The sequence below is a fragment of the Zeus faber genome (genome assembly GCF_960531495.2).
Source record: "Zeus faber genome assembly, chromosome: 3".
NCBI lineage: Eukaryota > Metazoa > Chordata > Actinopteri > Zeiformes > Zeidae > Zeus > Zeus faber.
In genome coordinates this window covers 29061955-29085242 of record NC_137190.1, presented here as the reverse complement: position 1 = coordinate 29085242, position 23288 = coordinate 29061955, and the positions used below count along the sequence as shown (strand labels likewise).

At 45.5% G+C, this 23288-nt stretch overlaps 2 protein-coding genes across 2 annotated transcripts in view; one reads left to right on the top strand and one right to left on the bottom strand.

Annotated features, from left to right (window-relative positions):
* Nucleotides 1–12539, top strand: part of cdkl5 (cyclin dependent kinase like 5) — a gene marked incomplete at its 3' end in the record, with an annotated part of 43659 nt that extends 31120 nt beyond the window's left edge. The window contains exons 12-20 of the mRNA XM_079998042.1: nucleotides 323–1155; nucleotides 4045–4388; nucleotides 4631–4732; nucleotides 5106–5211; nucleotides 9135–9270; nucleotides 9644–9749; nucleotides 10891–11052; nucleotides 11560–11808; nucleotides 12126–12539. Coding sequence (XP_079854168.1) covers nucleotides 323–1155; nucleotides 4045–4388; nucleotides 4631–4732; nucleotides 5106–5211; nucleotides 9135–9270; nucleotides 9644–9749; nucleotides 10891–11052; nucleotides 11560–11808; nucleotides 12126–12539 — 2452 coding nt within the window. The remainder of the gene's footprint in view (nucleotides 1–322; nucleotides 1156–4044; nucleotides 4389–4630; nucleotides 4733–5105; nucleotides 5212–9134; nucleotides 9271–9643; nucleotides 9750–10890; nucleotides 11053–11559; nucleotides 11809–12125) is intronic.
* A 3459-nt stretch (nucleotides 12540–15998) lies between these two features.
* rs1a (retinoschisin 1a) lies at nucleotides 15999–22286 on the bottom strand (the record flags this gene model as incomplete). Its single annotated transcript, XM_079997320.1, has 6 exons — nucleotides 15999–16151; nucleotides 17728–17923; nucleotides 19163–19304; nucleotides 21452–21584; nucleotides 21783–21808; nucleotides 22235–22286. The coding sequence occupies 6 exons, from the start codon at nucleotides 22284–22286 to the stop codon at nucleotides 15999–16001; spliced, it is 702 nt and encodes a 233-aa protein (XP_079853446.1).
* Between the last annotated feature and the right edge of the window lie 1002 nt (nucleotides 22287–23288).

Here is a 23288-nt window from a genome sequence, read left to right as displayed (position 1 = left end):
GAACCGTCTTTTACAACGAAACTACCCTGATAGGAATTCAATGGACTTATTTTACTATGACCAGATGTTAAAGATTCAACTTGTTTGGAGTAGGTTATTTTTTGTATTAATTGTTTTACTTTAGTAATGAATTCAAGCAAAAAAGTCGTCAATGATAAGCTTTTAAGCCGAGTACTAAGTTGTAGAATCTGAATAAAATAATTCCTGGGATTTTTCTTCCGTCAACATTCCTCTTTGAGCAAACTCACCTGATGAAAAATGAAAAAAATAAAAATAAAAACGCACTCTGAATCTGAATCCGATTTTTTGTTTTTATGTTCAGGAGTCACGTGAAGAGCTCAAGCAACCGTCGCTCCAACAGCAAAGAATGTTCCAGTCTCCCTCGCCACGGTGACCTCCATCACCTCGGCAACGACAGCTTCCTCAACGGCAACAAAGCGACTCCGTCCAGCCTGAGCCCCACCCTGCACCACAAGAGCCAGTACATGTCCCAGACCCTCAACCGCTCGGCCTCCAGCAGCAAGGACCTGGCCAACAACAACCTACCGCACCTGCTCAGCCCCAAAGAGGCCAAAGGCAAGACGGAGTTCGACTTCAACCTGGGGCCCCCGACTAAGCTGCCGGAGCCCGGGGCCAAATACGTCCACGGCAAGCCCGGTTCCTCTCGCTCCCAGCAGCAGCCGCAGCAGAGCGGCCGCCACGGCTTCCTGGAGGGAAAGACTAACACGCTGCAGTCCGGGGCGGAGAAACAACATGGCCGACACGCCCACAGCATGGCGGACTCGGCCCACGGCTCGATGTCCTCCTCCTCCAAAAGCTCGGCCTCTTACCTGAGTCTGTCCAAGAGCCACAGCGCCTTGAGCGACGCCAAGTCCTTGGGGAACATCAGCGACGGGCGGCTCCACCCGGACGATCCGTCCTCGAATGCCCCGGCGGGGGTGGGGGTGGGGGCCGGGCCACGCTTCTTCCCAGCCAGCTGTCTGGACCTCAACTCCGCTGCAGGGCCACCGGGGCCCCCCGGGAGCCCATCCACGCGGCACAGCGACCGCTCGGGCCACAGCCCTGCCTCCCGTAGCAGCGGCAACGTCCGGATGGAGAGTAGCACGCTGGACTCCTCCTCCCGACACAAATCCAGACACAAAACCTTGGCTCCAGGTACGGCTGTGCAGTATGATGAATAATATCATAAGATGATATAGAAATTACTAGTATATATATTTTTCATCCCATTTCTATCACCACCTCACAAATCAGCAGCAGAACTGCTTTACAGCCATGTTTTATTTCATTTGGAGTCACGGTGCTTTACGTTATCTGCACGTTGGAGCGGAAAAAAAAACACTGTCCTTTGTGTGTGTTGATGATAAACTTGTGTTTGATAAGAATATCTTCAATTGGATGATGGCAACATTCATGGATAATACAACATTGAGGGATGACTACTGAGCCGAACCAAAGTACCCGCTTGTTTGTCGATAGCGTTTTAGTTCAATGTTTCGTTGAATGCAAGTTTACATCTTCAATTTTGCAAACAAGCTCAATTTTTCCCCGCTTAGTTTCTGTGAATTTGAGAGCCCCTGCTGCGCCACGTCACAAATCTAATTAAAATAGGCTTCACCATGTATTTTTTAAATATAACGTTTTTATTAATTGAATATACAGAAAACGTGCTATATCGTGATATATATATCGTTATCGAGATTTTTAATTACCTATATCGGAATAGAAGAATTTGGCTGTATCGCACAGCCCAAGCTCCAAGTGGGTTTAGGGTGGGGTTAGTTTCTTGGGTTATTCACCAATTAAATATTTGATTAACTGGAAGGGGGTGATCATGGGTTCCCTTGTTGTTATTATTATTAACTGTCCACTAATTTAGTAAGTTAATGCTAAATAATTAAAGACACATACTCCTTACAGTTATGTCAATACACATCTTCCTGCCATTCTATTTTATTTATAAATTTGTTAGTTTATCTAACAGGGACAATGCACATTAATAAACATTGCTGTAAATGCTGCAGAGTTAGCCGAGAGGCAATTTTTCATTTGTAGCCCCCGTGACAGATGTTACAGGGTCACCCTAAAAACAGAATATAAAAACAAAATATAAGATTGAAATTATTAACATAATTTCTAAGCATGCAGAACATGCGCTGCAAAGGGACAGGCTGCAATGCATTTCAAACGGAGCTCGGCTTCATCAAGCTGCAAGGGGAGGAGCGACGACCGGCGACGAGCTCACGGCGACAAGGAGAGTTGAGCAGGTTTCAACTTTATGCAAATGAGCAGCACCGAGCATGGGCCAACAGCCAATAGGAGGGTGGATACACTCTCAATGGCGCTGAGCCTTGGAGAATGGGATGCTCGGACGACTGCGTAATAGTTCATGATTAGGCTGTTTTTTAAATGAAAAACGTCCCTTAAACTATTGATAAAATACTCCAATAAAAAAATTCTCCAATAAGGACAATTGTTTATTTTAAGAGATGGCAAGATGATATACATCATTTTTTAAAGAGGTAATTAATTTTGCGAAGTAAAGTTAGCTCCACTATTTCAATTTTAAAAAGTACAGACAGCCCCGTCTATCTATATAATGTATATTAAATATGGAAAAAGAGAGAGATGTTTGTATTGTTGGGGTGCCCACAACAGCCAGTCGATTTTGAGCCGACACACCCACAAACGCCCGGTGCACAGAAGCCCAGTCGCTGGCGGTGTGACTGGGCACACGACAGCAGACAGCAAGGGAAGTTGAGCACGGCCAGACTGAGGACAATAAGGTGTAATTGAGCTTGAGTGCTGACCGAGCTGAGTACTAATGAACAATTTATTTAAATGAGCTCTAAATATACCGTACGTGTCCAATTCTCTAATAGTCGCCGGGATGGAGTTCCATTGTAGTGCAGCTTTAACAGAGAAAGCAGACTGAGTGAAAGTACATTTTCTGAGTGGTATAATGTAATCCTCTCCTCCTGCACCTCTTGTGAACCGATATGCACTGGTTCTTGTGTTGATAAACTGTCTGAGCGGTTTATCAACTGTCGATATTAGTCAAGCCATATATAATCTTGCACATAAGACAAACACATTTACATTTTTAATCACATTTTCCCAATTCAACAAGTTATATATTTTTGAAAATGAAAATGTACCGATTTCTTGTTAAGGATTTTCAGTGTTTGTTTATAAAAAGACTGTAAAGGTTTGAGAGTAGTGGTAATAGAATGCATGTATAGCTAAGCCTCCTGTGTTGACATGTGATCTTGAATGAGGTTCGAAAAGATTGACTTCGACCCGGTTACAGACCTTTTTCACCCAAGCCTTGAAAGAAGGTTTGGAATCAATCAGAACTCCAAGGTACTTGCATTCCAATTCTGGCTTGTAGCCTCTCAACTGATACAGAGACATCTGGCTCTATACTGGAACCGTTTGCTTGGTGAAGAACATGCATGCCGTTCACAGTTAGTTGCAAACGGCATTGTTTTAACCATGTTGTTACATGAACCATGGGGTTTGTGAGTTCATGAGCACAAGTCATAGTGCTACCATGTACATCAATGACAGTGTCATCCACATACATTTGGATGTTTGTGTCAGGACATACAAATGTAGAATCATTGATATATGATGTTTATAGCAATGGGCTATTGCGTTTCTCCAAACGAAACAAAAAAACAGCATGTTTTTATTTTAGGTCTTGTATTTATTTTCCTCAGTTTCCTCATTGAAAGAAAAAAACCCACTGTGCGATCCATACCAAGGCAGCTCAAAAAAAGATAAGCCAAGTTATTGTCTGTGTTTAATTAGTTGTTATTCAAATAAAATGAACTGTAATCAACCCCGCCTTTTAATATAATTCAATGAATATTCAAATATTTTCAGATATTTCAATACACTAAATTGAGTGGATTATGCACAAGACTCCCTTTACGACAAGAAGACATTGACTAAACCCAGAATGGTTGGGAAAAAAAAAAAAGCAGATGGTGATGCGTGTGTTTTCAATCAGTAAATGTTTTGACGTCTCTGTACCCACAGAGGAGATGAACAAAGCTCCGGAGCTCCTGGACCCGGGGGGGGCAGGAATGCCTTCCACCCACACCCTGCCGTCCCCCCACGAGTCATACCACTACGGCCTGGGCTACACCTCGCCCTTCTCCTCGCAGCAGAGACCCCACCGCCACTCCATGTACGTGCGGAGGGAGCGCCACAGGCCCCACGGGGCCGAGACGGGCCTAGGTGGCCTGCCGGCGCCTGGACAGGGGGTCCCCACCCGGGCCAGCAGCCTCCAGCTCCTCTCCCCCCAGCTCCAGCACCGCACCACCCTCACCGGACACTCGGTGAGCTCCTCCAGAGAGGACTGCACCGAAGACATGACCAGGGTTAGTAGCGCTCAGTCCTTCTCTATCAGGAGATGATAGATAGATAGATAGATAGATAGATAGATAGATAGATAGATAGATAGATAGATAGATAAAATAGAAATTGGGCAAGTTTGCATTAATATATCTAATCTGTGCGCGTGTCTGTTGCTGGCTCACATCGTCAAGTCCGCCCGCCGCCTGCCGCCGCGCCACACACCCCTGTCCGCTTTGACCTTCACCTGTCCCCGTCTTCCCAACAGAGCGAGCCGTCCCCAAAAGACATGAGCCGCCCTTGCGCCGCCATCAAAGACTCCACGAGGGACAACGCTGCCGCTTTTCATGCACAGCGCTCGAAAAACGAGGTCCGAGCCAACGCATACAGCTTCTCCGCCTACTGTGTACTGTCTAGTCTCCATAGCTTTTTTTTCTGTTGACGACCCCCCCCCACACCCCCACCCCTCACTGCACGATGCCGTTATAAATGAAACTTCTAAAATTGTCCCGGTGTCTGGTGATTTCTTTCAAGCTGAAAGGGAGTGCGGTAGCTAGGGTTTGGGGTGAGACGTACGTCGCCGGTCTTGTGATTTTTACTGCGACCCTAAAAGCTAAAGATAGAGGGTCTCTGGCTTCTCACTCACTTATGATGATTTTGTTTGTGTGTGTGTGTGTGTGTGCGTGTGTGCGTGCGTGCGTGTGTGTGTGTGTCTTCCTGTTTCTATCTGCCTGCTATCCTAGGTGGGCGTGTACCGTGACCTCCACGGCGAGGACGGAGGGTCTTCCAAGGAGAACCACATGATCTTCAGCGAGTCCATGCCTCGAAGAGTGGGCAGCTTCTACCGAGGTAAACAACAACAACAACAACGGCAATCTCTGGTGTATTTACACAAACGGTATGTCTGCGCTTATTGTGTGCTTGTAGATGAAGCCGTTCAAACGAGCGTTATCCACCGCCTTTTCGTCGTAGCTTCGGAAGTGCAGTAGTTGTAGCGATAGAAGTATGAGTGTTATCGTAAAGGTGACTTGCATAGGTGCCAAAGTTGAACAAGGTGCAGTTTCAGAATACGGTTGACCACAATGAAGCACTTTTTTACACAAGACTCTATTTACAATTGGAGATGCACCGATCCACCTTTTTTTTTGCAGTTCCAATCCAATTCCGATACGTACCTGTATGTGCCGATACCGATACTGATTCTGATACCAGAGCTCCTTTTTTTTTTTTCCTACGTGAAGTCTTTTTTTTCTACTCCATGTAAATCATAAACCTTTGAATATAAAAATGTCTCATGGAAATTGGTTGAGAAATGTAATAGTTACACTGCTTTTTGTCCACAAAAAACGCAGCTCCCCCGTTTACTTAGTATTTGTTTCCAGGCCAGTCTTGCCCATTCCAATAGGGCGGCAATGTTGACGTATCGCAGCAACGAGTCGAAGCAGTCAATGCAGCGTCCATGGCGTGTGCCGTGCGCAGCGGGCGGGGCCGCTCGGGTGGAACAAGGATTGTCAGCGGATGCAATCATGGGAGAGCTTGCTGCGAAAAAGAATACAAAATTATTTTGGTTTTAATGAGTGATGGTTTGCCCAGCTCCAACTGCCAGTTCCTATTTAAGCACGCTTTTAATTGCGCTTGGCAGATCAATGATTTGCCGAGTTTAATTCTGTAGGATGCAGACCACGGAATGGGATTTGGACCGGCGACGTCAGTCCAATATCCGATGACTGAATGACGTCAGTATCAGCACCGGATATTGTATCGGATCAGTCCCATCTTTATTTACAATGATCAAAAGCTGCTGCTCAAAAATACAATAATAAAGTTTATTCTGTATTATACCGTTTAATCTCAAAGGATGACACTTTACTGTATGTGGGAATTTTGAACACCGGCAGCCCGAGGCCCTCAGAGGGGAAAGCACAACTCCCAAGAAGTGTCAAGGAGGAAAAGTTTAAAACGGGAACAAAACAACAAATCTCTCTTCCGCAATCGAATCCCACAATCTAATAACTGAGTTTGATGTAATTCACAAACAGTACAATTCAGGCATCGTCACAGATTCCATGTGATGACTCTAACCTTGTCATCACATCACATCACAAGTATTTTTCGAGCTTACCAATGGTGTGATCTGGTGTCATGATTGTCATCATACGACGGCAAGTATAGGTTGAGTTGTTTTGTTGGAATAACCTTTTTAAATTTCTTTGACGAGTTCTGGGAATCCGCTGTGTTAAGCGACCACTACTTAACATGATATAACATGACATACTGGGGCCTTGTTTATGGAACTGTTGTGTAATGGCAATGTGTTATGGCATATGACACCACTTAAGCCTTATGAATAGACAGATATGCAGATTGCTTGGAGGTGTTTTTTTTTTTTAACCTTTGCTGTCAGCATGCTGGGCATACAACACTCAGTATTTGTATGCTATTGCATATAGGCAGAGTTAGTCTGCAAGTGGAGTTCAAGTTCTCAACCTGCAATGCAACTCTTTAATAATTCTTAAATCATCAAGAACCGCTGCAATAACTCTGCCTGTGGATGAATGACAAGAGCACAGATTTTGGATATGCAGAACCACCACCAACCCCCCTCTTTGGAGAACTATTTTACCATGTTTGTGTCTATAAACAACTAATTACTACTCCAAGAGGGGGAGATTCACCACCGGTGAGACAAGTAAACATAGAACCAAACAACATGTACACAAAAACATAAAAATTGGACGACAACATCTATTGAAAATCAGTTAACAGAGTTCATCAGGTCCAGGAAATTTGGAACAGCAATTGGGCACCTGGCCTCTTCCTGTCCTAGTTATCGTAGTAAATGAGGGAGGAAAGGAGAGAGATATGCAACCAGGAGGGTGCTGGGGTTCGTTCAAAGCAGGTGTTGGTGGTGTGTGTGTGTGTGTCTGATGGGACCGCCTGTATGTGTGTGTGTCAGCATCAGACCCCTGGGCCCCCAGCGATGCCTGAAGCCCGCGGAGTAACCCCCACACCCGGCCCCGAGGGGCATAACCCAGTCCCAGGGAGCACGAGGGGACCCCCCCAACCCCGGGCCGCACACATACAACCCACCCCCAAGTGCAGGCAAAAGACGCAGCCGTAGGCTCAGAATCTAGGCCGCGGGCGCCAGGCACAGACCGCAGGCCCGGAACCAGGCCCCACCCCGAGTGCCCATCCACGCACCAGAGTGTGCTCAGCGCAGGGCACCCGGATATTAGCCACCCCCTCTGAATCAATCGCACCCCTCCTGCCCCGTAGACCCTGGTCTGGTGGAGTGTTGTTCAGAGTAACAGCACGCCACATCCCCACTCACATAGCTTGAACCCCACGCATCCCACAAGCCCTAGGCCTATTGTGTGGTGTACTGAGTATGAGTTTTGGCACTGGGAGAGATAGGTGAAGCGGACCCGACCACGCCGTAGCGCACCCACCTCCCGTACCTGGAGGCACCCAACCTACAGTGACCAGCCACGGGCGCAAAGTGGCCCAAGCTCCGCGCCCCCATCAGGCCCCTGGTCAGTCCCTGGTCACCGAGCACAGAGGGCGGCAGAAGGCCTCCTCACCCACAGCCCGCCCCCCCAGTGACAAACGCCTGGCGCACCCAGGGCGCTAGAGGACAGGCACCCCGGCAGCCTGGTGTGACGACAGGAGTCCGCCCACCGCCGAAGGAGGCCACATGGTGATCCCCGCGATCACCCCGGCGCTCCGACCCACTGACCATGGGGCCAAGACCCGAACTCTCAACCCGCACCCACAACCCGAGCCCCAAACCCATACCCGAAGACAGGCCAGCTCAACCCAGGAACAAGAGCGGGCGCCCTCACCCGGCCCCCCGAACACCCTGTGGGACCCCGGGACCCCCCAACGACCACAGGACTAAGCGCCACGGACGTTCCAACACCCACCCAACAGCAGAGCCACGAAGAGACCAGGAGGATCCCTACATGCCCCAAAACACCACGACATTGCCCCCACTTAGGAAGACTTATGTCAGTGATATAAGCAGCCCATATTTCATTAAATGAATCAACCTTGTTTTTGGATATTGCTAATAGTTTTTCCATTTAGATATATTCTATTAATAAATGTAACCATTGGGATGTGGTGAGATTATTTGCTTGTAGCTTTTGATGAGAATGCGTTCTTTCTTTCGGGATTCTCAGGGAGTATGACAGAAGGATGAAAGAACACAAAGCCCCGTTACAGCAAGGGTGTTTCTTCACGTGCCTTCAAGTGCACACAGGTTGCCAAGCGTTACGCCGACCAAATGTTGCTTATTAGCACACATCAGCCAAAGAGCCGGGCCAGCTAATCAGTAAAATGGTTTGGTGCGATGTTTGGCGGAAAGTCAACACCTGCACACTCATCACACCCCTTCCCCATTACCCCCATAGCCCCCATTACACATTATTAATCACGGTCGCAGCTCGCTCAGAGAATCGTAAAGGACTCTGTCAAGCGCACCTGCAACATACAAGGAATCGGAATTGGTGTGTTAAGGCGTTAAAGGGTTAAATAACAACTTTTGAATATCTAGTTGTGTACTTGTGTCCGAAATGTACTTGTGTTCACACCCAATGATGGAAGACTTTTATTTGATTGTGCAACTTGGTTCAAATAAAGCAAATTTAAAAACTATTTCAGTGTCCTATATGTCCTAACTCTAGTATCTGCTCTTGATGACAGATTTCCTCTTCCCTCAGTGAAGTTATCGTAGTAAATCTGGACTCACTTTTGCTCCGCCCGTCCCCCAGTCCCTTCACCCAGGCCGGACAATTCCTCTTCTTTCCACGACGGCGTCGGACAGGGCCGGGGCCCAGTCGTCCCCGTCGTACCAGGGGATCCCGTTGCCATGGCGAACCACTCCAAGCGGCAGACTGCCTTCGACTGGTGAGAGCGCCATTACTGCACCTTTTGGCAGAATTTTAACGAGAGGTTTCAGCGAAACCTCACGGCTTCTTTGGATTTGTCACCTGTTCGGAAGAGGTTTCAACATATTCCGTGGATCCGTTGTTTGGTTAATTCTGAATTTAGTTAAGAAATGTGATGATGAAATCTATGAGTTCTGCTCTGCAGTCTTTTGACGATCTCCCAGGCAGCAATTTCTCAAATTTTAACTTGAGAATCACCCAATGACTGAAAGATAAACAATATCTTGGAGAGATTTTTTTTTAACTGCCAGCATACATTGTCTTTGCCTTGTGCTATTCTTCTTGTTTAGGCAATTCACAATATGAACATAGTGTTATTTTTGGGTGTGCAGGACTGCTGCAGAAGCCATGGTCATGAGTCCTCCAGAGCCAGCCAAAGAGAAGGAAAAGCAAGGCTTCTTCAGAGCCATGAAAAAGAAGAAGAAGAAAACCCAAATAGTAAGGACCTGCGGATGTCCCCAATTCTGGGTCATCTGGCGGACATTAAAACACGCTCTGGGATAACGAGCTGATTTGTGACATTTGGAGTTAAGGGCAAGGCCGTGCTCGAAACACAAGATACCGCAGGTTTAGAATGGAATTACTTGCACTTGACATCATAAAATGACGCATTTTATAGTTTTCAGCTTGCTGGTGATGTATATTAACTATTTACTATCCAATATTAAATGGCTATGGAATACTTGATTCTGATTGGTCAATAGCGGTAATCAGCGGTCAGTTATTTCTGAATAATGACCGCTGTCTGTTAATGGGCAATGGTGGCAACCACTGCTCACTGCCTGTATTATGATAAGATGACACATTATGAAGTTCAGGTGTCGCAGCATCAAATAACAGTGCAAGTCAAAGAAAGGAATAAGTCAGATGGAGACAAAAAAAATGTAAAAAAATTAAAATAGAAGTGAAAAAAACACAATGCTAGCTAGCAGTGTTAGCAGTAGTTGCGCTAAATAAGCACCATATTTCCTCAAATACTGACCAGGGCCTTTATTAACCTCATCTGCAGAGGATATAAGGCCTTTATTGGAAGTAGGCTTATATTAGCAGTAATACAACGAGCACCACAGCAGCAGTACAGAAAGGGGCAGTACGATGATTGTAGAGTGGAGTTAAGTACAGCAAAGTAAAGTACATATAATAATGTCCACATTATAGCCCAGAGTGGTATTTCACATCCCTGGTATCACTCTGCCTACATGCTAATGCTTACACTTGCTAGTGACAAATGCTTAAATGGAGGTCTTGAGGAGATGAATGCAAATATGTCCAATTTAACATAAATAACACTAAATAGGTTAGAGGCATATTATTTATAAAATCATTTCAATTCAAATTCCATCTCAATGTGTTGCTTTACTTAGTAAGTTGCGGTTTAATATCATTATCCCTCACTGAACTCTCTTGTTTTCCCTAACCTGTCTTTTCCCCTCACCTCTTAATATGTCTGACTCCATGACGATCTGCCACTGTTCTGTACTCTAGTGATGATTTATTCAAAATGCTTAGGCCACCTCTCGAGGCGAGGCTGACTGATCTGTCTTGAGCGTGTCGGCTTGTGCGTCTCTGTGTTCCACAGACGGACATGGAGGACGGGAGGAACCCAAGCATCAGGAAAAGCCTTTTCCCCCTCTTTAGCTCTAAGAATAGCTTAAAGCACAACGCCGCCGTCAAAGTCCTGCCCGTAGTGGCCTCGCCCATGGTACAACACCAGCCTCCCGCACCCTACCCTGCCTCACCAGTAATCTAACCGCCACGCCACCGCCGCATGCCCATTTCCATGTCGCACTTTCATTTCGCCGGGTTTGAAGTGTGGATTTTTTTGGAGGCTTGGCACTGCTCTCGAGCACGCGCTTGCTTGATAACCTCTGAAGAAGAAGGAAAATCGAATGCGTGGGCATCCATATCGTCTCTTCGCGCTTTACTGTATAAAGCGCGTGTAATCACAGCGAGCCCCAACGCAACGAATTATCACACTCAGACTCATGTGCCGCTCACACCCAATCGAGGCAGCCGTGCGTCGATCGAATCGGCTTTACCCATTATCATGATGAGCTTGCGTCTTGTCTGGTGCATGGAGTTTCTCGCCGGGAGTTGTGATGTGACAGTTTTGACAATGCTTGGTTGTTGATGTTTGGGACTGTGTGTAAAAGATTATGGGGTTAAGCTCGCCAACATCGTCAACCCATGAACTCACCTGGCGAGTAAGGAAAAAGTAACGCTCCTGTGTCTCTGTCCGAAACGCAAGGTTTCCGGTAACGGCCAGGACCACCTGTCCCTGCAGAGGAGCTCCAAGTCGTCCTCCCACCACAGCAACCGCAGGAAAAACCGCGAGCGGTCCCGAGACCGGGAGCGAGAGCAGAGTCGCGACAGGGACCGGGACAGAGACCGAGAGAGAGAACGGGAGAGGGAGAGAGAGAGGGAGAGGGACAGAGGGAGGGAGAGAGAGAGGGTCAGCGACTGGCCGCCGGAGAAGCCTCTGGACTCGCACTCTCAGGTACGTAGGAAGGGAACGTTGGGCTTTGCCGTTTATCAATACCGAGCACTCCAAAGAACGGACGTGCGTTCTTGGAAAGTGTCTCCTTCCGGTTGATGGGGGAGGGAGTTAGATGAAGGAATCTGGGCCAGTTACTCTGCTCAGCAGCCGATGCGTCCTCGTTATTTTTCTTTTGCGGCGCGAGAACATTTCGAGGCATTTTGGGCCATGAAAGATGAGGTCAAGCCTGTTGGTGCGAGTGCGGGTTTTGGCTGCTGTTTCTCTCTTCTTTGCCACCTCATCACGTCACAAGCCGTTCTTTCTCTCTCCACCGACAGAGCCAGCCCCTCAAGTCTCTTCGCCGGCTCCTGCACCTCTCCCCGTCCTCCCCCAGCCAGGCTCAGGCTCCTCCTCCTCCCCCGCCTGACCTGCGCTTCCAGCAGCCCCTCCCCAACCCCCCGCCGCCCTCCTCCAAGGGCAGCTACCCCGAAGCGCGGGGCCACGGGGCCGAGAGCAGGGGCCACTCGGGGGTGAGCGTCGGCTCGGCCCAGGCCAAGAGTCGCAAGGCCAGCTACCCGCTGCCGGGACAGATCGAGTCCAGCTGGCATGTGTCGGCCCTGCAGCGTGCCGAGGGCGGGCAGTACACCCCCGAACAGCTGGGCATCAAGCCGGGCCAGAACGGACCCACCTTCACCCGCGCCTCCCGCACCCGGATGCCCAACCTCAACGACCTGAAGGAAACCGCTCTGTGAAACCTCGGACGACAACACCTTTAACGGGACTCTGACCCGTCCTACTACCGTCACCATGCGGCTCGGAAGGCCCATGTGTCCCGACGCCGACCGCTCTGGCCAAGACTCGACAGGCCTCACGGTACGGACCAGAACGGGGCTGTATGTGACTTGTTCATGAGAGAGAGACAGAGCGAGACACTGCTCATCCGGACTCTATGCTGCCCTCTACTGCTTAAAGGACGCTATTACGATGCATCAGACGCCACTGCCAGTGGTGGCAGAGAAACGTTTTTCAAGATCTGAGATTTGATAATAACGCAGACAAAATATTTATATCCACATAATTTATGAAATAATAATTTGTTTTAAACTCAATGATATAAGCTATAAATGACACAGTATGTAGGCTATATGGGAATAGCACAAAAAAGGTGTTATAGAGTTATTGTGTAATCATAAGAGCTATAAACACAAAAATAAATGCATAGATATTTACGTGTTAATAATTGAATATGTCACAAGAGATATCTAATGGTGAATGGCTTGTTCTTTTTTTTTAATCACAATTTAATATTATAACAGTATTTCACGTTACTTCACGTTACATTTTATTAGTTTTTTTTTTATTCAATGAAGATGTAAAAAAAAAACATTTCCCAAAGTGAATAAGGTTTGTTCCTCACATGAGAGCTTCTAAGGTATTATTATTATTATTATTATTATTATTATTATTATTATTATTATTATTATTATTATTTTCCTGCTGTTGCAAACAGTGTGAAATGTTTTGGTTTTTGCTACATCACTACACCCTAGTGCCATAGTAAATATTTCTGACCCATTTGTCTGGGTGGTGTTGTGGGTGGACTATTGTCGAATTTCATAGATGAAATGGGCCTTACCAGCGAAACACCACCTGTGTTCAGTGTGACCACATACCCCGCGGCATGCCTCCATTTTTTTACACAGCGTTTCACTGTGTTTTCCTCTCGTAGAGATGTAAGTAGAAGTCACGCTGTCGTCCGTAGCCACGTGTTTCCCCTTGTAGAGTAGTTCCAGGTCTACCAGTAGAAAACAGCTTTGCCCACGACGCCCTGTAGTGCTGAGGTCTAAAGCCCCTTTCACACCAAATCCGTAATCGTTTCGTAACCCCGAGCGGCCGTCTGATGGTTTCGCATCACAAAATATGTCAGGGAAAATTGACAAACGTGCAGTTTGCTCAGCTGGACATTTTCCATAAGTGTGAGTTCCCATGAGAAAATTCCCTTCATATAATGTTTGCAAAGAAAATTTTTTTTCTAACAAATTCACACAATTCACTGATATAAAAAGAGATTTATTGATAGTGAATATGGTGACATCCAAGGTTAACGTTGATAACGTCGATATTTTAGATATGGACTCATTTATTTCATTATAAGCCCAGTTCCATGAGTTGAAAACTTTGAAAGCATCCCTGGGTCTTAGCTTTTCCAAAATGAAATTAATGAACTTGCTGTTTGTCATTGTCGTTTGTCAGATTCGGTGTGAAGTGGGTTTAAGACCCAAGCGAGGAGGTACTCCTGGTTGCATCACAGGCATTTTCATGGCATGTCACTCTGAATTAGGTTCTGGCGGTCACTATCACACCCATACACCTATCTAGCATTTTAGGCCCAGATCTGCCTTTTACTGATCCCCAAATAGTGGATTTGTGCAGTATCATGTTTACAATGTTTCAGCAAATGCATTCTCGATATCTGAATGTGGTTTTACAATTTTTTTCCGTTTCTTTTAGAATTTTTTTTGTTTTGTTCTACGGTGTAACGTGGTTAACCATGTTTGGGGATGAATTTAATTTGTCAATGGTTGATAAAAAAACATTTAAACTACCAGTTTTTCTCGACATTTCTCTCTTTCTCCCTCGCTTCCTTCATCTATGGCTTCAACCAGTACAATAAGTCAAAAGGGAGGAAGAAAGAAAGGAATCCAAACCGATTTCTAGACCCTTCAGGTTTCCATCCGCTTTTTACTTTTTTTTTTTGTCTGTTTTTGGGTTATTGTCGATAAGGGAGTGAAATTCGAGGTCAAAGAAAATAAAATAGCGTGCACGGATAACTGGAAGCAATAACGTTGTCAGGCTGTTCTGGCGAGTTCTGTTGGAAATTGACGAGTGAGCTACATTTTTTAGTATTTCAATATTATTTTGCAATGCATTCTCTCGCTAATTCACCGTTTTACCGTAAATGTCCACGGAGACGACAAACTTCATGGAAAACAAAGGCTGATAATGATTGTATACATAAATAGCTGCTGTGGGAGCCTTGAGGTATAGGATGGTGATGGAGGTGGAAGCTTCACAGCACGTCATGGTCACAGCAGCAAGGTGTGTATGTGTGTGTGTGTGTGTGTGTGTGTGTGTGTGTGTGTGTGTGTGTGTGTGTGTGTGTGTGTGTGTGTGTTGTAGTGGCGGGGACAAAACAACAAAGCTTCACAGACATGAATGTGTTTCCTAAGTGTTTCATAAAGCATCAACTTTCATAAACTCTTAACCCACGTATTACAGGGTGTACATAAGGTGTATCTCAAATGGCCATCCAACCTTAAAAGTATTACAATAAAAGCCTACTGTACATTTTTAAACAGCTCATCTGGTTCTTTGACACAGTCCATGAGTCAAATGACGCAAGATGGGGCACTCGTTTTTGTTTTTTTGTTTGTTTTCTTTTAATGGAGGAAAGTTTGACGATACAGCAAAGAATGACTTTCCAGAGTGAACGTGTGAATTTTGTGGACTCGAAATTCCGAAGCACCGTAGAAACCAAACGTCAAGTAAACACATCGGGATTCATACACCAAACAGAGAAAAAACATGAGCTCCTTAACACCACTACCTCTACATTTCAGTATAAATCTACGACATGAGGACAAGACATGCATCGTCTGGTATCAGTGTACACGGTTACATCTAAACAATGTCAATGAAATACAAAAACACACAAAAAAATTCCCTCGACTGTGCTTAAAACAGCCGTAGTTCACGAATAGGTAAAAAAAAAAAAAATACCGGGAAGACAGGACTTGAACTCACTTGGCCGGATGAGGAGAGGCCGGATGAGAGGTCAGGTGTAGAATAGATTAGTTGTTTTGGGGGGGTGTTTTCGGGGGAGGGCGCAGTAAAGCTGTCAGAAATGGAAGAGCTCAACACAAATCAGAGTAAAAATAATTTTTATTCTACCATCTACAGTATAACACCGTTTCCAATGATTGAACAAGGATTTAACAACACACAGAGGTCATCCCTTTAACAGGGACATAACACACCCTCCATCCAAACAAAGGAGTTTAAAGTCCATCAAAGAAAACGTCCATTTTGCTCATCAGAGACCTTTTTCATCACGCGGGGGTTAGTCATCACTGATCACATGACATGGAATCGCAGGGTTTTTGGGGGACGAGGCTCACGAGGCTAAAACAGCAGGTTGACCAACACGAGGCTCAAGTGCATTTGTTCATGCAGAGCAGCAGCTCCAGGCGCAGGGCGATGCGTGTGTGCCATCCCAGCGGCAGGATGCGGATGTAGCGTGCCACGATGGGCGGACGCAAGAGGTTCTGCACGGAGGAGGAGCGGTCGGAGTTGCCGTAAAACACCTGGGGAGAGAGTGACGGAAGAGGGAGAGAAGGGGGAAGATGAACACTGAGCCACCGTGCCAGGGTGGAAATGGAAACAACCGCCATTTACTGTGCAGTGGCATGGTTAAGTCTTTGCCCCCATGACTGCATATTTGTCGTACTGAATGTTTTCAGATCTTCGGCCAAAATGTAATGTCAGATGAAGGGAAGATGCATAAACACGTAACACCTTTTTTTTTGTTATTATTTCTGATTTATTTTATGAGAAAAGACCCATATTACTAAAGTAATGTCAAAAAGCAACTGCCTCCTTAAACGTATGACTCTGCAGTCCTATTGTTAGTCCTAATTGAGTCTTTCACATCCAGGTGGATGTGCTCTTTTTGCAGAACTGCTTTGATTCAGACATATTGGTGGGTTTTCACAATTAATATCACAACTTTTATGTGATAAATCGTGGGCTTATCTCACATTTAATGAGTAAACCCCCCCCCCAAAAATGTATTCACGGATGCAATGAATCCTACGTATATGTGCAAACGTCTGTGTGGTGTGGGGATAGTGTGGTTTGAGCAGGCACCCCTGAGCTGGATCTAGGTAATTGGGGACCCAGGATCAGAGTGGCTGCTACCTGTTGCTTGTTCGTTGGTCTAACGAGCAGCAGATAAAACCCCCATCCCCACACTCACTCAGGAGAGAGGAGCCCTGTCATGACCCGTGTCCAACTGCTCCGGGGCTTATTCTATCAAACCCCCTCTCCTCAATAAACTTGGGTTTTCTACAACCCCGTCTTCTGTATCTCTGTGCCGGAGGTCCCTGAACGCGCCACTTGGGTGGCGAGTGGTAGGCGATGCGGCCACAGTCCGGTTTAAGAGAGACTCAAAAATGGAAAATCTAGACAGTACTGTACCTGGATGGGTTTTTGAGTCCGGCGCAGCTTTATTTTTTTTCATCTGATGACAAGGTGAAGATTTTCCATTGACTTTTGACTTTTGACGGAACAGAGCTTTCAACTGAAACCATCCATGTATAAGGTCACCTTTTCTCTCTATGGACCAATGACATTTAGTTGATCTAATGTGGATCATTGCAGGGTGCTGAAGATCAAAAAATGTGCAGAACACGTGATTGTGAACAACATGTTTAGGCCTGAAATATTGTCCATCAATCAAATAATTTGGCCCTAGATGTGGTTCCATGGCTATAGCCCAGGCACTGCAAAACACTGATGGGGGGGTTAGTGAGATCAATGGCCTTAGTGCCATTTTAAATATTTTTTTATTAACTGCATGTTTTTACACAGAAAATATGACTGCTCAAGCATTGTTTGTACCTCTGGGTTCTACTTAGCAAGTCTAGACAGCTGACTCAAAATAATACTTTTATTTTTAGAACCTGGAAGGCCCACGTCTGCTTCGCAGGCAGCAATTTTACTGTTAAAGACAATCAATCACAAGGTCCAGTTAATAATAATCATAACATATGAGATTACTTTTCTTCCAGGAGCCAAAAGCCCCCCCGCCCCCCTCGCGCAACTACAAAGCTGGTAGGACATTGGTTTTTGCAGATACAGATTTCCATCAGAACCACTGACCCTGTTGTTCCCAGTCTGGTCTTTGTAGAAGATCCAGTTGAGGTTTTCATCCGTGCGGTACTGGACGCTGTACTTGGTGACCCACTCGTCTGCATCGCAACGGCCCTGGGTCAGGATGCCGGACACCACCATCACCTCCTTCAGGTCGATTTGCACCCACTGGCTGCTGTCCTGGAACTTGGACAGCCACGCACAGCTGGAAACAACAGAAACGCAGGCGGGCTCAGCGCTACATTAATTAATTGGAGTTATTTGGCTGGATTCATTGGAGAAGGAGGTGGATAAATCCAGGTTCCGAAAGTAAAAAGTCCTGCCATGTTTTTGCTCCGGTCCTGTACCATAGGTCCAATTAATGAAGTCGAGTTAATTAGTATATCAACATGGATGACTCAAAACCCCGGAGTGGAATTTTACTTTCTGAACCTGGATTCGTTTTTGAAGATGAACCGTCCCTGATGTGGTTTTAACAGGTAGTTTAAGATAACAGAGGAAAACAAAAAATATTTAGCAGATTTGAGCCATTCTATGAGCTTTCTACATTCACCTCATACTGGAGAGCGGAAAAGACGAATAATGATTATCAATAAAGTGTTATCTTAAACATCTAGAGAAGGTCACGCACATAGAAAATAAACATCTAGAAAGCAGAGGACTAAAGATTAACAGTCTGGAAAACTTGAGTTATCCCCAAGATATGGTGGTGAAGGGGCCCCTAACATGTTAAATGAGGAGCGTTTTACAGTTAACTTAGTGTAATGGCAGGGAACACTCAAATATCTTGATCACTAAAATGAACAAAAACCAACTCAAAACAGAGAGTGCAACTAAACTAAACAAAGATAAATGAAAAAAAGTGCCCAAACAATATTTATTTTATATCAGATTTGTAAAACTGCAAAGTATGATATAATTTCATTCAGACACAATTTTCTTTTTCCTTCCCGTTCGTAAGAAGGTTAGATGGTACAGATGGAAAATTCTCGGGCCTAGTCTTTGGTTACTTGGCCATATCTTGAGGCTGAATCGTGTCCTAGATGTGCGGCATTGTGCGCCTTGCGGCTTAGGGCAGATCTTTCTTTTAGGTCGTTCTTCAGTGGAAACTTCCATGTTGATCATGTAAAAGGTGGAATATGGTGACATAGATATTACAATAAATTTAGTACACATAGTCCATGAGGTGCAACTAATAATGACTAATGTTATTTACTATTTAATCACTAACTTAACTTTGGGTTTTCTATTCAAAATAGTATTTTCAGTTTATTTTATTTATTATTATTTTAAATTGTTTTTTGTTATTATTATTATTATTATTATTATTATTATTATTTTTACTATTGTTATTGTTATTATTATTATTATTATTATTATTAATAATAATAATAATAATAATAATAATAATAATAATAATAATTTAGTTGTTTTTCATACTGACCCGAAGCCCTGGCTGTTGAGTCTGGCCTTGCTGGGGACCCAGGAAGAGAACCAGCCGGTATACTGGTCCTGGTTGGAGCAGGTGATTTGGTCTGGATTCACAGAACCCGCCTCGAAGCCCAGGGGACGATGGTATGGACACTCTGCAGAGGCATAATCAACATTAAAAAAAAAAATTTTTCAAAACGAAAAAAAATATATATTCTAAATACCACATATAGAAAATAACTAACAGATAGAGAATCATAAGCCCGATTTTAATCATTTGGCACTCGTGCACTTCCTGGATTAGTGATTATTACACAACATGTAAGCGAACTGGCTCTGCGGGGCCAAAAACTCAACACATGTTCGCGCCGTGGCACGCAATGTGACGGTAATAGAGCGGTGTGAGGCGTCCGTAAGTCGTTATATTCCCCCACCGAAAAAAACATCCCACATTTCTCTCCATCCTACTCTGTATCCCCCACCACCCCCCGTACACCACCAGCCCCAGTTTGACCCATATCCCATCCTAAAATCCTCCAGTTTAATTCTCCACCAGAGAGAGAGAGAGAGAGAGAGAGAGAGAGAGAGAGGGAGATCAGCACCGATGTCCATTAGGGCGGCCGGTGGACAGATGGTCCGTGTTGCTGCTCACCAAAAAGGTTTTATCTTTGTGTCCCTATAACATTTTGTCGCCTTCACTTCCCCTTCCCTGTTGGATCCCAGCTCGGACGGCAGGGATATGAATTTGATGAGAGCGTGGACGAGGGCTTCGCTTGTCGGCGTGACTTTTACTGGTCGACAAAAGGGTATATGAGCGGTGGACGTGTCGCAAACACAACAGCAAAAAATATGTTTCCATCGCCTGCGATGCTTTATTGTTTAGCAGCATGCAGGCGAAGGTGAGAGCTGCTCTAAGGACTGTGCCAACCAATGGTCTCCATGAACAATAATCGAAACAATAACCACGCCAAGAGTGTTTCTTTCAGCCATTTTATCATAGAAACATTTACAATCCACAGCACTGACCCGACCCAGTAAGATAATAGTGGGGTGCTTTTTTCCTTTTGGCTGCGACTTGACGCTGTCACAGGGTAGGTTCCGTCTCATCCGTTTGTACCCGTCGCTGTGCGGTGCGAGTCGCCTATTCCGAGCCCTGTAATCTCAGTGTCTGTTCTAAGAATACGATGATCTGCCGAAGCACTTTCTCCTCACCGTCACTGCCTGCCGCACTTCCCTGTGCCACGGGGCTCAGGGTGACACACAGACACACACACACACACACACACACACACACACACCGATTTGAACACCCTTATTAATATGCTTCAACCAGGTGGAAAGATGATGGTGTATTTGATCACACAGCATCTGATCTGACATTGTTTCCTGTCGCCTCATCTACACTACTTTATAAAAAATATGAAGCATCAGTACTGTAGGGGACTCTCACGGACGCCAAGCTTCAAACCCAAAAGTGGGCGGACCTCTAGGCGCCCTCGAGTGAAACGCTTCGCCTGTCCCTGCTTCCACGGAGTCAAACAGATCTCCCCAGGCAGAGGGAGGGATGGACGGATGGATGGAGGGATGGAGGCGTTGTCAATATAAAAATGTAAAGAAAACCCAATGCGGTTCGCTTTTTCATATGAACATATTCACTGAGAAGCCACAGCCAGACATGCTTGAGCTTTGCCCTGTAGGGATGGTGACTCCTGTAGAACATCTCATCAACAGGAACATCTCATCATCCTTCTGGACAGTTATTGTACCTGAGGCCATGAGTGAAGATGCATTGTGGGGAGTACACTGTAAACACAGAAACCTTATCGCTCTGATTGATTGAGTGAAATAGTAATGTTCAACAGTAAACAATAGAAGCAATGCAACATAATGTTCTCCGCAGAGAAGCATATAAAGTGCGCTCTATCAGTAGCTATAATATACTGAGACTACTAAGAGTGGGTCCCTATACAGTCAAGGTCCTGATAGCAACAGTATCAATGTACACCTATACTTATTGTCCTATACAGTATGTCTGCCCACTTGGCGCCATCACTCGCCAAGCCATTTTGGAAGGATCCATGGATCCATCTTGCATGTCCTTCATCAAGGTTACGTGAATATCCCGCCTCAAGAGGGTTTTTTCTGGCTGTAGGGTTTGGGCTTCCTTGCTCTTGCAGATATTTTGATACCATCCACCTATTACGAGAATGAGGACCTCTGAAGCCTTGAGAGTTAAATTGTCCTTTTAGTGGACACAAAACAAAGGCAACTATGGGGGACGGGGTTTTACTCCAGTTCTTACCTGGCATGCAGTCCATGCCTCGCACCATGATGGGGCCAGCTGGAGCCAAAATGGAGGAATACTCAGTGGGAGACTCTCCTCCTTCACAGTCACACTTACAAGCCCTGCTGCTCCATGGTTCGGAAACACCCACCTGCTGTATACATACATGAACACACATACACACACACACACAAGCACGCACGCACACGCACGCGCACGCCCGCGCACGCCCGCGCACACATACACACACAGAAAGACACACACCAAGCAAGACACACATTGCGATAATCTCAATATACAATAGGACAAACTCCAGGCTAGAGCCAGACCAAACCAGGGATTCACTTACCTCCTGAGCGTGGATGCTAATGGTTGCTGATCAGACAGATGGACAGCAAGCAAAGCAGACAAACAGGGAAAGGGAAGGGAAAAACATATTTTGGATTAATATGTTTAACAGGGTCTCCATCATACAAGGCTATGTTGATCACTGTCTTCACATTATAAAACGCAAAAACAAGCTCAAAATCTAGGAGTCCTTGGGAACCTATCTGTGTCAGATCTGTAGAGGTCTCAATAAATTACTACTGATTCAAATCACTGACATCACAAATACTCCATTTACATTAACTTTTTGCTTTTTTGTGGGTAGAATTGTACTCATCAGCCAATGAACTGTGGGTCCTGCACACCGTTGTGATTCCACTATTCCAAACTCACAGGTGGAAAAGAGATCAAGAAAGAACTATTGGCGCCCGCAGACTCACCAGCCCAGATAGCAACCAAGTGAAAGCAACCTACCGTGAGCTCCCAGAAGCAGCACCAGAAGGAAACGACGCGCGCTTGGAGCCATCTTGCAACCTGTTTCGACCAACACTACGGTGGCTCTAAACTGAGCAAACGATTCGGCAGCGTAGAGAGGCTGGATTACAATAATCCACAGGGCACTAATGGCCTTACCTAATACCATCCTTATCTCACAAAGCCCCTCCTGCAGCTGTTCACCATCCACCACAATGCATTTTGACGCCAGTTAGTGGAAATCACTGACTGCTCCACGGAAAGGCGCAAATCCAGGAAAAATGAAAACAAAAATAGGGAGGGTGGGTCATGTGAATGGTCTCTGTGTGTGTGTGTGTGTGTGTGTGCGTGTGCGTGTGCGTGTGTGTGTGTGTGTGATGGGGTTGTGGCTTCTTGCTGGGCCTTTTGAATCGTATGATGGACCAGAAGGTGACTCGGTTGCCAAAACACTCCGCTCTAGACCCACTGCTCAATGGAAAAGGGCAACACTGTACAATAATGTCCCCGTTTTAACATGTGAGGTGTGGAGAAGAGTGTTGCGTTGATGAACGGAAGTAAGGAATTAAATCCAGTAATACATTTGCCATTTATTGCAGATGAGCCATTTTAGATAATGGCTGAGCCACATCCTTGTGAAGGTACATGTTTCCTTCTAGCCGCCGCCATTGTGCGCCCTGCTGCCACAACGGTACTTCCTAGTCCCAAAGTATCTAGTGCGGGGTGCGCCCCCTAATGGGCGGCAGAGGAATTGCATTAAAGTAGGCCTATAATATTCTAATATATAGATGTAATCATATATTATATTATTATATATTATATATTTGAGAGAGAAGGGGGTTGTTTTTTTTCCCTTAGTTAATTACAAATAATACAATTAGTTCATATTTTAATTCCCTTTCATTATTTATTTTCATTATTTATTTATTTTTATTAGTTTTGGACTTTCCCCCCCCCCCCAATTCTCTTCACCATCCTTGCTCCCCCCTACAGTACAGTGATGTAGAAGGTGGAGAAGATATTGCATCCACAGGTCAGAAAAAAAACCCCCATGTGA